Source organism: Electrophorus electricus, chromosome 15 (assembly GCF_041902795.1).
Source record: "Electrophorus electricus isolate QZ-2024a chromosome 15, ASM4190279v1, whole genome shotgun sequence".
Lineage (NCBI taxonomy): Eukaryota > Metazoa > Chordata > Actinopteri > Gymnotiformes > Gymnotidae > Electrophorus > Electrophorus electricus.
The window spans coordinates 5,241,329-5,257,500 of NC_137511.1; the positions used below are offsets into that span (position 1 = coordinate 5,241,329).

At 50.0% G+C, this 16,172-nt stretch overlaps 1 protein-coding gene across 2 annotated transcripts in view; it reads right to left on the reverse strand.

Annotated features, from left to right (window-relative positions):
- The window catches only part of nrg3b (neuregulin 3b), a 111,913-nt gene extending 95,967 nt beyond the window's left edge, over positions 1-15,946 (reverse strand). For both annotated transcript variants that reach the window (XM_035533246.2, XM_035533245.2), the window contains exon 1: positions 14,000-15,946. In XM_035533246.2, the coding sequence (XP_035389139.2) occupies positions 14,000-14,825 (826 nt within the window). In that variant the 5' untranslated portion in view covers positions 14,826-15,946. The remainder of the gene's footprint in view (positions 1-13,999) is intronic.
- Positions 15,947-16,172: the final 226 nt, after the last annotated feature.

Here is a 16,172-nt window from a genome sequence, read left to right on the forward strand (position 1 = left end):
CGTTTGCTCGCCACGCTCTGAGGGTCCAGGCCACTCCAGAATGGAAATGAGCCATGAGTGATGTGATTTGCCGGATGAGCCCCTGGACTTAGTGCGCGGCAAGCCTGCGGCAGCATGGAGACGTGCAGCTGCAATCAGGCAGTGCAAGGTGTCCATTATGGTCCCCACATTACCTCTGCACAATAGCAGGTATTATCAGCCACAGAAATGAATGACTTTTATTCAGTGCAATGGCCCCACCTCTGATCGGTCGCCAGCGACGATGATAATGTGACGGGAGCCGTGATCATAACGGCGATGCCGTTTGTGACATTTTGTCATTCCTGCCACTGGTGTCTTAGCCTTGCATGTGAATGTGTCTGTAAATGCCCCAGAGGGTGCGAAAGAGAGAGAGAGAGAGAGAGAGAGAGAGAGAGAGAGAGAGAGAGAGAGGGAGAGGGAGAGAGAGAGAGAGAGAGAGAGAGAGAGAGAGAGAGAGAGAAAGAGAGAGAGGGAGAGAGAGAGAGAGAGAGAGAGAAAGAGAGAGAGGGAGAGAGAGAGAGAGAGAGAGAGAGAATGAAGTTAAATGTTAAATGGAGAGAGTGAGTTTTACATTGCAATGCATACTTGTGCCTGGATTACAAATCGCTGGTTTTTGCGGTCCGCAGCCAATGGCAGCGTCCGTTCCTGTCCCAGATTCCAGCCCAGGAGGTTAAGCTCCCATCACTGTACTGGCTGGAACAGGCTCATAAACACCACAAGCTCCTGCTGTAATAGCATACCAATTATCATTACCACCTTCTCCACGACGACAGCCAGAGCAGCAGTCGCAGTCCCCTCTATCGCCTTTCTCTTTTGTTGTTTTGTTCAACCCAAAGCCCTGGAAGCTAATTATGTCCGGTCATTTTCTGGCTCCGTTGCCTCTGCGAGACGGAGCGGCGCGGCGCAGGTTTTAGACTCAATTCCGGACTGTCGCGTTCCAATCGGACAGCGTACGGCTAACGCCCTTCTCTTTAGCTGGATTACATGGCAGCCAGATTTCAGATGCAGACCTTCTCTTCTGCCAGCTTTCACCTGGTGCTCAGTCTGATCCATAAGCAACGACGCACCTCCTCATTGCACACACACACACACACACACACACACACACAATCAGAATAGCAGGTGGATCTAATCCAAGACGAAATGGTTGGCCGTGTTTGTTTACCGAGCAAAACTAGCAAGATACCCTCATACGGAGAGATTCAATTTAAACCCAGCAAGGGCTCCCAATCTCGCCACTCAAATTGACATCATTTGTTTTGCATTTACCACGAGTCAGTGGAATATTACTGCCACTCAGCCAAACAAGAGCAGCCCAGGATTCTGAGACATGTGATTATGTTGTTGTTGCTTCCCCAGTTCATCAGTTGGTGCTTTTACGTTGTTACTTTAAGAGCAACTTCTTGCCTAAGCCATTCACCTCTCTGCTACAAAATGTCAGTAGAAGTCATCTCTGCTCATCTTAGAAACTAACTGTTACTCAACCAGCAGTGGTGCACGTCTAACCCAAACCCAAACACCATGGCCCCGTGGGTTATAAATAAGGAGCAGTAGGGATCTTAAAGAGTTTTATCTATAGTCTCCTGATTGCGGACGTGGTGGGTGGACACTGGCCCTTTAAGGCCCCCCCCCACACACACACACAAACACACACATACAGAATTACCCACAGAGACACATGTCCAAACATAAACACACACACACACACACACACACACACACATACAGAATTACCCACACAAACACATACCCAAACACAAACACGCAAGCACACACTGAATTACCCACACAAACACATACCCAAACATAAACACACATAAAGTTATCGATACAGACATCAGTCCAAATATTTATGGATCTGTCTGTTTTTTCCCAATAGCCAGCGTCTGTATTACGCTGCCTCTTGTCCCGTCTGAACAGACGAGCCATTCACTGAGGGTAGGGCTCGGTTTACTATTCAGCCTCTCTTTGTTAACTCACGCCACTACACCTGAAGACACAACCTCTTCCTTGTGGAGAATCAGCATTTACTTAATCGTATCCCATTTAACTCCCTGTATTCGCATTTGACTGCTACCGAACATAGCATCAGAGCAGCTTCACTCAGAAACCATTAGAGCAGACTGAAGGAAAGAGCTGACCCCTGAGAAGCTGTGGATGAAGTCATGCACTTACTCAAACTCAGATCCACTGGTGCGTTTAAAGATTCATGGACAGCCATTAGTTTTGTTGCTTAGCTCTGGTTCGCTGCCTCCTAGAAACCGGGAGGAAGAGTCAGTGCTCTGAAAACAGCGTTTTGCAGCGTTTTGCAATACCGGGCATCTTCTCTTAGCTGCAGGTATCATAAAGTTTGAGTTCTCAGATCATTAAACCATTCGTGGAATCATGTGTCCCAGGGGCTATGAAGTCAAGCGGAGAACGACGCCTCTAAGAAGCCTCTGAGACATATTTTTTAGTTTCAAACACTCGGTGTCTATTGATGGCTCTGCTCCAGTTCAGATGCAGACAGCAACCTCAGCTAACAGGTGGGAGTTTTTTTCTGGTCATCACCTTAGCTGTCAATCATTCAGTCATCACGGCAATCTCTAAAAACGGCATCAAAGCCACCATTTCTGCCTGACTTCTCGTGATCTCTCATGTGAAAGGTTATTTATTCCAGAAGTGCTTTATTTACTATGGACGGATATGATGTGTAGTGGTGAGAATGAATGTGCTTCAGTCAGTAGCCTTTATGAAAAATCATTTACCCTTTATTTTGAAAACAATGTTTTACCAGTAGCTCAGTTATCTGACAAGGACACATTTTATTGTTGTGGACAAAAGGTGAACATGATCACTAATGTTTTCCTTCTCCATTTTGTTTTCAAAGCAGTGATGCTTGAGCTTTTGGATAAATCACTTCCATATATGTCTGTCTGCTTCCTTTTTCCATCAGCATGAATCGTGATGCACTCTGCCAGTAAACTCCCCTCCAAATCACTGATGAGTCGATACGGCCTTTTTTTTTCTTATTTACATCCAAACAATAATGTTGGTGAGGCTGAGTAGGCTGCTGTGATTTTTTGAAAATGCCTTTTTTTTATACCACAGGATCAATATTAAAGAAGAAGGTAACTCATTTCACTGATGCTTGGAGATTTTCCAGTTTTAACAAAGAATTCATTCAAAATATTTTGAAGCAACATTTTCTCATTGTAATGGGAATATTATTCACAGTCTTGCATGCTGTTGATAAACACCACACATACAATGTGAGACAAGGAGCAAAAGAGAGAGAAAGACAGAGTGAGTGAGACAGGGAGAGCTTGGCATCAATCCTCTGGCTCCCCTTACTCTGACAGAATGCTAGGGTGGTTATCAAAACTGTTCACAGAGGACTGTCTGCTCAGTGGAGCTATCACGCAGCCCAGGCAGGAGAAATCACCTATACAGGCTACAGAATTACACCCTAATTGGCTTCAAAAGCAGTGCGCTACCATGCGAAACAATGCAGCTCCAATTGACCTCTTTCTCGGTCCCTCTCTCTCTCTCACACACATACACACACACACTCCCTCTCTTCCTCTAGCACAAACACGGCTGCTTCTGCCATTCTGTTTCACGCTAATCCCCAGATTTCAGCACTGGACAGCTCCTCGGTGCTCCATTGTCTCAACACCAATGTCATTCTACAGCTCTTCTTGTATTTACAGCTGTTGGCAAGGAAAGCCTTTTCCTGTTACCCCACTGGTGCTGAGCTTAATGTTTACATACCGCAGTTGGGGAAAGAGCAGGTCACGGGAAAATTGGGTTATGCGATAATAAGGGCCAGGAAGACATCACTACATTTTGAATGCAGACCGCTTTGAAGGCAGACTGCTAAACTTGTGTAAATGTGTGAAGTGTAAAGATGTTTTTTTGAGAGGGAAGGGTGTCATGATCTGGCATCAGATCTGGTGCATTGTTCACTGGATGCTGAAGGATAAAAGCCGTTTCTCCACTGCAGTAATTCCTGGCTGTTGCTCGAAGTTCAGATGATCTTAGCTACTCGTCTCTGGCTCTCTAAGTGAAGTGATCCATATTATCATGCCATTAATCAATGACGTCAAATTGGAATTCTTCAGTCCTTGCTTTCAGCATTCAGAATGCTGAGCTCTGCCTTCTCCTGTGCTCTCTGTGTAATTTGACACTCAGCCAGCATGCAGGCTTCATTCGAGCACCTCTGCTGTTGAACCGGCGCCAGCGTTGGATCTAGGGTCTATCACACCAATCACTGCCCTCTCAGTGAGTGTGTGTGCGTGCGTGCGTGTGTGTGGCTGTGTTTATGTTTTCATGAGTGGGAGAGAAAGAAAAGGAATGGCATGTTTAAAGATGAGAGGGACGACAATCAGACAAGACAAAGAACTATTTACTGTTATTCAAACAAGATGGGTGTGGGAGAAGATTGACTCGGAAATGGCGACCGAGACAGATGGGGATAATGCAGAGATCCAAAGACAGAAGGAGACCAGGATATAGTGCAAGGCATGAGTGAGGGGGAGAAAGCCCAGAGGGGAGAACGTCCCCTGGTGGGAGAGTGAGCCAATCTCCAGGGGAAAGACAAGAGACTGCAGAGACACAGGAAGTGAGCGCATCCACTTTTACTCGGCACGACGCCTCAGGGCTATGGAAAAGCAGTAAATGGAGAGTGACATTTTAAACCGCACGCATAATGAATAAGGCCTAGCAATGAGAAAAACAGTGCTGAGAAACAGCCCCTCTGCCGCCATTGTCGGAACAGAAAGAAAGCGCGTGTGTCCAGCCGCATCTCCAGCACTGGCCGACGGGTGGAGTGTGCCGCGGGATACTCGGGGAGATTTGACAGGACATGTTAAAGTGCAGCAATTGCTTTGAGGCGGAGCATGAAGACCGTGGCATTGCTCCATCGTGAAGCCGAGCGGTCAGTCACAGCGAAACGTCCTCACCAAAGCTGCTATACAGCCACAAAGTGCCCCCGTAAGGCGCACCCTTGTGGGCATAACACTAGTGTAAATCTTTTCCTTTGATTTTCTCATTGGCTGAAACTGCTCTCAGAACTGTCAGTCAAAGTTCCACCAAACCAGCAGGGGGTGACAGAGAGCAGGTGAAATGCAACGGTGTCCCATGCATACATTCCTGTTCCTGTCCGCTACTTCTGTGCACACCACATAAAGGTAGGAATATGGAGGAATACTGGCAAGCCTAATCCCCTTTAAGCAGGTTTACAAGCTGCCTGGCCTGATGCACATGTATCATATATCACAAGTGCACACACCGTGGCCGAGATTTAAGCCTAAGAATTAGATGACATGAGAGAACAAAGAGTAATGCACTGGAAACAAAAACAGATAAATATCCTGTCACGAATTCGCTGAGCAACTATGGATCAGCCAGACGAGGAAAAAGAGTGTTTGGAGAATGTTTTGACAACGGCATCCATATTGAAGGCACAAAAAAACCACTCGGTCGGCAGGCAGACGACAGAAAGAGTCAGGAAGAGTGTTGTGACAGGAGAAGAGGACCAGAAGGGAGCATCACTCCTCCTCCTCCGTCCCTGACACATCAGGGAAACCAAACGCAGAAAGAGAGAGTGAGGTGGCGCGGACTTTAATATGTGTGCGTATGAAATATTCAACCCCACCCCCCCCTACCCCCCACTTTAATCTGCCTCACTGCCCAAGGTGCCATGCATTCCGATAGAGGGAAAACCGGAGGCCTTACCTGCCTTCTGCCAGCAGAGCTCTGAAGAGACCAAGGCCGTCTCCGGGGCAACCCTCCATTCCATTAGCTCAGTGATGGAGTGCGAGGGCATGGGGATAAGCAATGATCTGTTTGTTAATCACAGACTGGCACTCGGCTGTTTGTCTGATTAATAAACAGGAGACGTGTTCCTGTCCCCCATGTACTGTAAATGCACACGGGCTGATTAATGGAATCAGCTCCGGATGCGTAATGAGAGCTGACCCTGCGAGTCCGACGCTCTCCCCCACAACACAGCTCACTGGCACAAGCCTGGCAAGCCAATGGCAACCTGCTTACTAGGTCACCATGGCCCCAGCTGCCCCCATCTGGACAGCCAGACACTGGCCCTTCTACAGCCGCAAGCATTCACACACACGCACGCACACACACACACACGCACGCACGCACGCACGCACGCACGCACGCACGCACGCACGCACGCACGCACGCACGCACACACACACACACACACACACACACACACACACCAGGTGCTATGAATTATGAAGGCACTAGCGTTTGCCAATCTTTGACGGCCCTGCCCTGCACCTGACCCAGAGGAAGGGAAACCTAGCTCAGTAATGCCCCTGCTCCGTCAGGCATGCATGGCATGTAACATCGCTCCCTGCATATAGCATTCCACTGCTCTTAGTGGAAAAGGATGAACAGTGAACATACTCATGCCAATCATCTCATCACTAAGAGCTGAAAGTGTGCCCACCTGCCCCCTGGACAGCTGTTTAAAGGTATATTCCAGAAGTACTGTTACCTCAGTGACTTAATGACTCAAAAGGAAGGAAAGAAGACTCTATTACAAAACATTCTGAGTAGTAGTGGAGAAAATCCAAAAAAACTGCTCATGTATTAAATTACCTGGACAACTGTGAAGAAGCTTCTTAGTATGCACGGCATTGTTCCCCGTGAAGTTTGTTAGGCACCATTCTTCCCTTTATGTGATGCATATGCTCTAAAATGAAACAGCGGACAGGACCCTGACTGCCCACCGTGTTCTGAGTGCTACACTGTAACACTCCCTTCCAGCTACTCCATTGCTCCTAGCAAGACTTCCAGCTGCATAACCCAAACAGGGCTGTTTTGCCACAAAAAAATGCTCCATAATACCCGGCACACACGACATGCTCACTCTCCCCTCCCTGACTGTGAGGGAGATGATTGTGCGGTAGATGCCCGAAAACAACGGCCCTGTGCCAAATACATCTCTGTCTGCTCCGTTCCTACCTGCGCGGAGTGTGCGTGGCTCTGGGAGTGGAAATGGTAGCGCACTGTTTTAATCAAAACTGGATCCTGCTGTAGGAGAGGGAGAGCCCGGAGGGTGGGGGGGGGGATTCATCCGTCTCTGTGTGACCCTCAGATCTCCACCCCTACCTCTCCTTAATCTTCATTACTCCGGCTCACTTGACTGGCTAGCCTGCCTCGCAGGAACAAGGAGTAGAGGTACAAAGGACACAACAACAAGCTTCCCATCCAGATGTCTTAATAAGTGCCAGAAAATCACACACACACACACACACACACACACACAAGGCGAGTAAAGCTGGGAGCAGCAACCGGTCTCAGCAGAACTTCATAGTGCATGCTCAAGTGCGTCTTATCATATCCCCACAGAGATGCAGAGCACTCTGGGTTCAAGGCTCCCATATCTAACGTTGAAGGCCATGTGTGCACAACTGGCTTTGTGGACAGGCAGGCGCGTCTGCGCACATGCTATACAGATCAAGGGGAGGAACCCTCACATACCTAGAGAAGGGGAGGACCAATGACATTGTGCGTGTGTGTGTGTGTGTGTATGTGTGTGTGTGTACCCATAAACACACCTTTACCTAAACTTTGTGAATCAAAATGTTTTGGTTCTTTTACTATTTTGAATAAGAGCTAAAAAAGAAAAAAAAAGAAGAAGAAAAAAAGCTTTTCCTTATGGAGACTAGAGAAATGTTTCCAAAGCATCAAAATTTTCATATATTCCTATTTTCAGTAGGACATTTGGTCTCAAAACATAGCTAAATATATAACTACACATACACACCCAGCTCACAGGAGCTTCCTGGCAGCACTATAACTCTGTCTGAAATCCTTAAGTAATGACATCTGGCTCAGAGGCACAGCAGAAAGTAAATGCAATTGTGGAGATTTTACAGCACAGTGTCCAAAAAGGGATATTAAATGTGCGCAGTGAAAGAAGCACAGCACACCTGGACAGTGTGACCCAGCATACCCGTCTCCAAACAATCCAGACAAATATGTGCTCTGACCGTAAGCCATACAGATCTGGCCAGCATACTGAACCATCAACAAACATCTACAGTACATAGTCTCAAAGCTGCATTGGGAACAAAGGCAACAATAATTATCCCTTGTCTACATGACTACAAAGACCAAATTAATTAGCTCAAATTGTTACACAGGAATTTTGACAGTAGTTTCGGTGCGATTTTTCAAACCTGACAAGCGCAACAGTAAGTGGATGATACCGGCTTCATTTTCCTGTGACCGCAGTACATCACTGTGGCAGCTGTGCGCCTCGTCTCTGTGTGCCGAGCAGACCGGGGCCTCCCCGGATAAGCAGGTGTGGTCCCCGAGGCCTCAGCCTGAGACTGGCTCTGTGAGCCCCGTGCTGTTGTGCAGGACGAGCCATCAGTGATTTAATGCCCCCAATCAAACAGAGAGAGGAAGATAGCGAGGCGAGGCCCATGGATGGCCGTTTGATGCATAATTCATGGTGTTGCCTGGCAGACTGACCAGAGCTCACGGCTCTGGAAAACCTACTCCCTGTTCTCCTCGTTAGATGAAGACACAGAGAGCAGGAGGAAAGCGCACTCAGATTATAACTCTATTTTAGGAGAGAGAGCGAGAGAGAGAGGGGAGATGTGGGATTAGAGCGAGAGAAGTCTCTGGAGAGGAGCACTAGCCTGGGCTTTAGGTTCTTTATCTCCGGAGGGAAGTTTACATCATCCCCTAGGATAAGGCCCTACCATGCCAGGATTACAACAATGAGCTTGGGACTGTTTGTTCAGGCAAAACTCTGGTCCGCTCTCTGGGCCTACGAGCCACTCCATCGACACGCACGTGCAACCCCTCCACAAATCCCCAGAGCTGCATTACACACACTCAAAGACCTATTCCACTCCCCGTTTACACGGTCACGCACACACACACACACACACACACACACACACACACACACACACACACACATGTTGGCAGCCTATACTAAAAGCTCTGTTCAGGGACTCAACCACACATACTTTGGCTGCACTTATAAGACATGTGTTCCAGATTATTAAAGTACATTATTCTATACATTCATTATGTATTAATGAACCTGTTCAACTGAAGATTGAACATCCTTCTTTCTCAGGAGCACATACAGATACAGCAGATGGTACATTAATATTGCCACACTGAATTTTAACAATAAAGGCAGTTTTCAAGATATTTCCTGTTGTTTACTGTAATACTGAGTATCTCATTTGATATGAAATCAAATTAAGAGATACATTTTCTTCTGTACCAACTGCTACAATTCTTGGATTTCCAAGCACAGCAGTAAAGTAGGAAGGAGCAGGATTTTTCTGACCCGTAGAGACAGCAAAGCCCTTAGCAGCTGGATAACAGCCTCGGAAAACCCTCGGAAAACCCTCGGAAAACCGGAGCCTTCCGCATGCGGTGGGCGAGCAAGCAGGGCGTCTGTCTCCCGTACAACATCCCAGCCCATTTCTTCCGATCCAGGAAGTGTGGCCAGGCTCCAGCGCGAGCGTCCGCTGCTCGGATCCGGCGCGGCCCCGGCTGACTCGCCTCTCCTCCCAGCGGGCCTGCCGAGTGCTTCCGCTGGCCGGAGCGGGAAGTCTGCTGTCGGCGACGGGGCCTGGAATCCGCCCTGCGCCATGGCACACAATCTAATTACGCACGCCATCAACATGGCGGCACGCTGGGTGGGGACACAGGGCACAGAACGCAACAGAGAGGATCTAAGTGGCTGAGATGACGCCGGGCACGGCGCTCGTGCGATCCGGACAAACGGCAGGCCTCTCCCATCACCATCAGACATGCAGCAGTGCAGCTCTGCCTGAGCTCCAACTCCGTGACTGCAGTGCAGTCCTTCAGAGCACTGCTGCTCTGCTTTCACCCTATGACAGATACATCAATCCAGACTTAAGTGCCCAATTACCATGAGTGGGGTAAGGTAAGTATGCAAGCTCAACTCACTCTAGTGTTAAATCTGATGATGAAAAATATTTGAGGTCATAATGTTAGAGTCAGGACTGATGGCCTTGTTTTTTTTTGTTGCTTTTTTTACAGTTAGCTCAATAGAGGCTGACAAAAAACCAGCTAGTTCGGCTTCAGTAGAAATCAAGGTGTCTGTAAATGCAGCCTTTAAAGTTATGTGCAATGGCGTTTTGACAGCCATGTCACCTGTCAGATTGGTTAAGGTCCGATTTCCATGTGTGCTTAGAGAGCATGTTGTGGTGAAGCAGCAGCACAGTGCTGCCAGTCCGTTTCGGACTGGGACATACCTATGACTTTTAAAAAGAGGTTTCATCAATTATTCAGGTTTCCTGCCCCACACGTTCTACATGCTTCGCTTTCTGTGCATTAATATTTCAGCGTCTGCCGCCACCACAATCTCCGCCGAGCCCACATCCCAGTGGACACTTTGTCTACATAAATCACGGGGTGGCTTTAAGACTCTTAAGATGGCCTTCAGTGCCACACTGAGGCCCCTCCATCTCAGCATCTCCCACTAGACAACAGAGGGTCAGGAGCACAGCACACTCAAATGTCACTGACAAACAAGGCCTGTCCTGAGAGGGAGCTCAGTCTGGCTGAGCGCAGTGCAGCAGAAGATGATTAAAAAAAGGAAGACGTGCCACACGCAGCACGGCCAAATGTCAGCAAATCTCCAATGCCAGAGTGAAAAAATATATATGTTTTGGTTCGGCTTTGGCTAGGGGATATCGCCATGCCAGTTAAAGCTATGTAGGAGTCTCCCAGGGTTCATCTGTCACCTACACCGCCTCCTATTTTGTGATTGGTGGCTGAGGGTCACATGACAGCCCTGCTTCTGGTATCTGGGGAGAGCAGTGTTGCAGAGGCAGCAGAGGCAGGCTGAGCCAGGCTGAAGTGCGGATGACCTCCTCTGGGACCGTGCTAAATGGATGATTGTTTTTTTCTGTGTGTGTGTGTGCCTTTAATCTCCACGCTGGAACGCACGGAGCGCTGACCCGGCCAGAGCCGCCTGGGCTGATGGGAGCGGTGGGGCTTGTGGACGCCAGACGATCGGCGTGTCAAAAATGTGACATCACAGTACGGTGCTGACGTTCACCTGCTCCATCCGAAAAGCCTTCCGTCTGATCTGCTTGACAGCAATTTTCTGGCTGTTTATTTTGCTCTGACTCCAGTCCTCCATGTTGGCTCCCTCCTGCTGCCTACTTCCTCCTCCTCACACTCTTTCATACCTGACAAAACCCACTCACGCACGCCGCATCTGACACCGACGCCGCCACTCCGCCGTGGAAGGTGTGCGTGGAATCACAATGATGTCAGTTGGGTTCATAAACCCTCCCCCACCCCACCCCACGCCTTTCCCACGTGCACATTCCACAGACACAGAGCCAAGTGCATTCAGAGGCACGGACCCACAATCCCCCTGTCTGGCTCCGCGGGGATCGCGGCGCAACCCGCCCTCTGCCTCCTCGTATGAGAAGCAATGAGACTGCGCCCAGAGCAAGTCCACGAAACAGCGCTATAGAAACAGGGAACCATACACTCATACACACAGAGGAAGCACAGGCGATGAGCATACATGAGAGAGAGCGAGAGAGAGAGAGAGAGAGAGAGAAGTGAAAGAGAAAAACAGTAAGATGAAAAAGGAACAAACAAAGGGAAGGAGGAAAAGAAAGTTATAAAGATGGGGAAGAAGCGTGGAAGTGTAGAAATGGATGCAAAGTATCAGTGCTATTGATAAAAGATGGCTGCCTGTCTTAAACTAGAACGAACTGCGACTACCACAGAAGCAGTTGGATCTGCCTGATATTAAAACACTGATAGTGTCTCTCTGATCCAACATTAGCTTTGCTGCAACAGCAGCGCAGTCTCTCCTAATGCATTATCATACAAATTCAACCTAAACATGAGCTCTCTTAGCCAGAGACAAGATGAATGCGCTTGCGTCTGGCTGCAGGAGCCCATTTCATCATGTACTTGCCCAGAAGACTTTCTGCAGCGAGGGTCTGGCTACAGTGGAACAGGTTATATTACATCGTGACAGATTACCTTACACAACATTGCAGAAGGCGTTTGAAGTCTGTTTTTGGGTTTTGGTTTGCCACCAACGAAGTTTGACTTTTAATTAAAAGAACATTTTAATTAGAACAAACAAAAACAAAAACAAACAAAGCAAAAAAAAAAAAAAAAAGAAGCCGACATCAGCTTCCAGTAGCAGCACCCATCAGAGCGTGCAGAGGTCACGTTGAGAGGGCACGCCCACCCTCCGTAGCTGTAGGGGGCCAACGCATTAAAGTGGAGTCATAAAGACCAGGGCTCTCTAACCGCCACACATCTCCCCCGCCATACGGCACAGGGAGGTGACTGAGAATGCCGCCAGCGCATAAATAAATGAATATCTGCGTGGACCCTTAACCCTGAGCAACTCTTCCCTGCAACCTTTCCCCTCCACTCCACCCTTAGGCGACCCCTACTCCACGGCAAATCCGCTGGGACAGGTGGGGGGAGTCTGCGAACGTGTGTGCGGCACCTGTAATCTGGCCAGTTACACGAGGCCCAAAAGCCCAGTGAAGCCTGGTGGCAGTGCAGCCCCGAGGCCTACGCACCCCCGCCTGCGATCGAGTCCCCTCGTAAAGCACATTGTGAGGAGTTAATGGCACGGACATGGAGAAGCTCTAAACTTGGATAATAATCAAAGAGCAGCGCGCTGGAGTGGAAATACTGCAAGGCTTGATGGAATATCGCCATCGCCTTGTTATGAGAGCTCGCTCACAAAGTCTGTTGGCTACATAACATTCAAACGCAAATTCGACTAATTGGTACTGACACTCGCAATTGACGGTCTGTTTTTAGCACCTCGCTTTTCATACAAACAACCTTCTGGATTTGATTAGAGAAGTTCATTCAATTAGCACGCAGACTAGCGCTAAATCCGCACGAGTCTCCGGCTCGTACAACCGCCATTAACATGCTGAGGGTGATGTCACGCGTCCACCCCCCCCCCCCCCCCCCACCCCACCACCCTTTTTTGCTGAACAGTGGTGATATTTTTGCCTGGATATCACTTTACTTTGAGGACGGAGTCAACGTTTGGGAAGAACATGCGCGAGAGCGTAGCGGCAGGTTTTTATCACACAGATCTGACACATGCTGAGCTGTGTAAATATCACTCTCTGCTCGCTGCTGTTTCATAACCATAATAATAGAAACCCCCCAAAACGACTCCTTCTCACTCACTCTGTCATTCTCCCGGGTGGAGAGCTCTTGGGGTTGTTTGTGGCCACTGCCTCCACACTACACGCCATACCTGCTTCACTGCTCATATCTTCCCGTATCTAAATGGGATCTCATCCCAGAGACCTGATCTGTGCTGACGGGAGAACAGCCATTCCCGTCTCCAACTTCTCCTTTTCTCTCTCTATCTCACTCTCGCTCTCCCTCGGATTTCATCACACTGGCTTGATCAGCTCGGCAAGCGCTACGGGGGGGGACCCACTAGAGGAATCCATGGTTGCAGAAGCCTTCATTCCTAAAGATTGTTTCGAAAAGCATATTGTGGAACGAAAGATCTCGGTCAAGCTAATCCATATCCAAGCGAACAGATAAAGATGAAGAGGGCTCGTGTGGGCTCTCATTACCATGCACAGCTAATGAGCACACCAGTACCGGTGCCATTAGCTTGCTTGACTGGCTCTTTTGTAAGCGCTGAAGGCTGCGCCTATGTGAGTATATCCACTGTGTTACACACTAAGGCTCCTTTTCAGGGAATTTACTTAACCAAGTCGAGGAATAACCAGCTACTGTGGTAGAACACACACCGAAATAAATGTGAAATAAAACACTCGGGGCATGGATACGTGAGCTAACGGCAAAGCCACACAATGGGGTAAGATTTAAAAAAAGAGGAAATCCAGGCTGTAAAAATGCAAATCTAGGTTGCACATGCATGTATAAAAACACAGACAATTATGGTGAAGAGGTTGCTGATTCCACTTACGTGTTCTGAAGCGGTGGTGGGGGCGCGTAGGCTTGGTGGCGGAACCTTTGGAGGGGCGTCCGTGGTTGACACGCTGGGTCGGCCTGGAGGGGGCCGTAGGTGTGCTGCTCGATGGGGGCGCTCGGGTGGAGCTTTTCATCATAGTAGTGGTGGTGATGGCGGTCGTGGACGTAGCGACAGAGGTGGGGCTCGGTGGGCCAGCTTTGGAGGAGGGATACGCGCTTCTGCTGCCACCTGCGCCCCCGGGCTTCCGGACGGTGGTGCTGCGTGGGGTGGCGGTGGTGAAGGTGGTGCCGTTCACTCGCGTGCCTACCCGATTGTGGAGGTGAGGGGCTCGGTTCCCAGAGGCCCCGCCCACCGCGCCGGCGCCCCTTGTTCCACCGGCACCTCCACTGGAGGTGTGGTTGGAAGGTACGCCTGACTGAGTCCTCTGCACCGCGCCGGTCCCATCAGCGGCTGAGCCAGGGCCCATGGTAACGGCTGGGGTGGCAGTGGATGCGGTGGGGGCGTCTGGGCCCTTTGGCAGGGTGCTGGGTTTGGAGAGGAAAATGGGGTCCTGCCCGATGCCTTTGGCATTCACCAAATCGGTGGGTACGTAGTCTTGCACTGAGCCCACCACGATCCACTTAAGAAGCATCAGGCTGAGGCCCAGGCCCACGAATCCCATCAGCAAGGGCACAACGCACAGCCATGTCTGCTGGCGAGGCCACACTGCACAGGGGCCACAGCGGAGGGGCCCCGGGGCCCGGGGAGAGTCTTGTTCACCCCCAGGCTCCTCCAGGGTCATGGTCTCCATGGTGGCCCCTAGTGCTGTTCTCTCACTCATGCTGTTGGAGTTCAGAGCCCAGCTAGGAAGCAGAAGAAGGAGGAGAGGGGACCGGGAAGGCAACCGGGGCTCCGCATCTCATTAACATTCAAACATACGCTCATCCACGGCTACGGCGAGACATGCAGACTCAGACAGATCATATTTACAGCACACAGGACATCAGCCTGCACGTAAACCCATCAACACAGATCCTACAACACCACAACACAATAATTATAAGCCAGGAGTAATAACACACACAAACACACTGTAGCACAAACACGCACTCGGAGAGCAGAGGTAAGTGAGGGAGGGGTGGGGGTGGGGGGGTTCGTGCCTCTATCTAGTTCAGCGTCCAGAGAGCCGAAGCTAATTCCCAAGACGGTCAGCGTAGGAGAAAAGCCAAGAGTGAGAGGGGTGGGGAAAAAAAAAACCCCACGACGCTGGCAGACGGAGCATCGGATCCAGGACGCTGCGGCTGCCGTCGGGAAGCGTGCCGTAAATCCGTGTGCGTGCGAGAAGACGGCGGGGCAGCTCCCTGCTGCAGCTCGACTCCTGCTGCAGCTGCACCAACGCGGAGAGCGTCGCGGCTGGCACAGCCCTGCCTCTGCGTGCCTGTGTGTGTGTGTGTGTGTGTGTGTGTGTGAAGCCCAGGTGGTGGCTGCGAGATGCTCCACTCCAGGGGCAGGTCTGCAGCTCACTCTCCCGTCGCGTGCCAAGCGGGCTGGGGCTACCTTGATTGTCCTTCTCCCCTTCTCTCTCCAGCAGAGCTCCAGCAGACGCGGGCTGCCGGTAATCCCCTCCCCGGAGAGCGCAGTCGAGCGGCAGACAGTGACGCACGGCAATCAGGCAAGAGGGACTGGGAGGGTTAAATCCGTTTGATCGCTTTTTCTCCAATTCATGCCCTTAGATGGCCCCCGTCCTGTCCACTCTCAGCCGGCCGTCTGTGCGAGGTCCAGCCGTGCAGCAGGACTGAACAGCGGAGCTGCCTCCAAGTCTGCTACATTCCCACACTAAGAGACACAGATGCTGGCAGGAATACAGCAAGAAGAAGAGGGAGAGAGATAGAGATAGACAGAGAGAGGGGGAGAGCAGAAGAGAACAGGGAGCTAGCAAAGGAGAGAGAGCACGAGTTGATAAGCAAGAGAGAGGGAGAGCGAGAGACAGAGAGCGAAAGAGAGGAGGAGGAGGAGGAGGAGGAGGAGGAGGAGGAGGAGGAGAGAGCACTGCTCTGAAAACTGATGCGGCTGCTTTTCTTAGAGGCTGCAATGTGTGTGTGTGCGTGTGTGTGTGTGTGTGTGTGTGTGTGTGTGTGTGAGTGATGCTGCCTTTCTGTTTGAGCTGAGCTGCCTCTCTCTTCCTTCA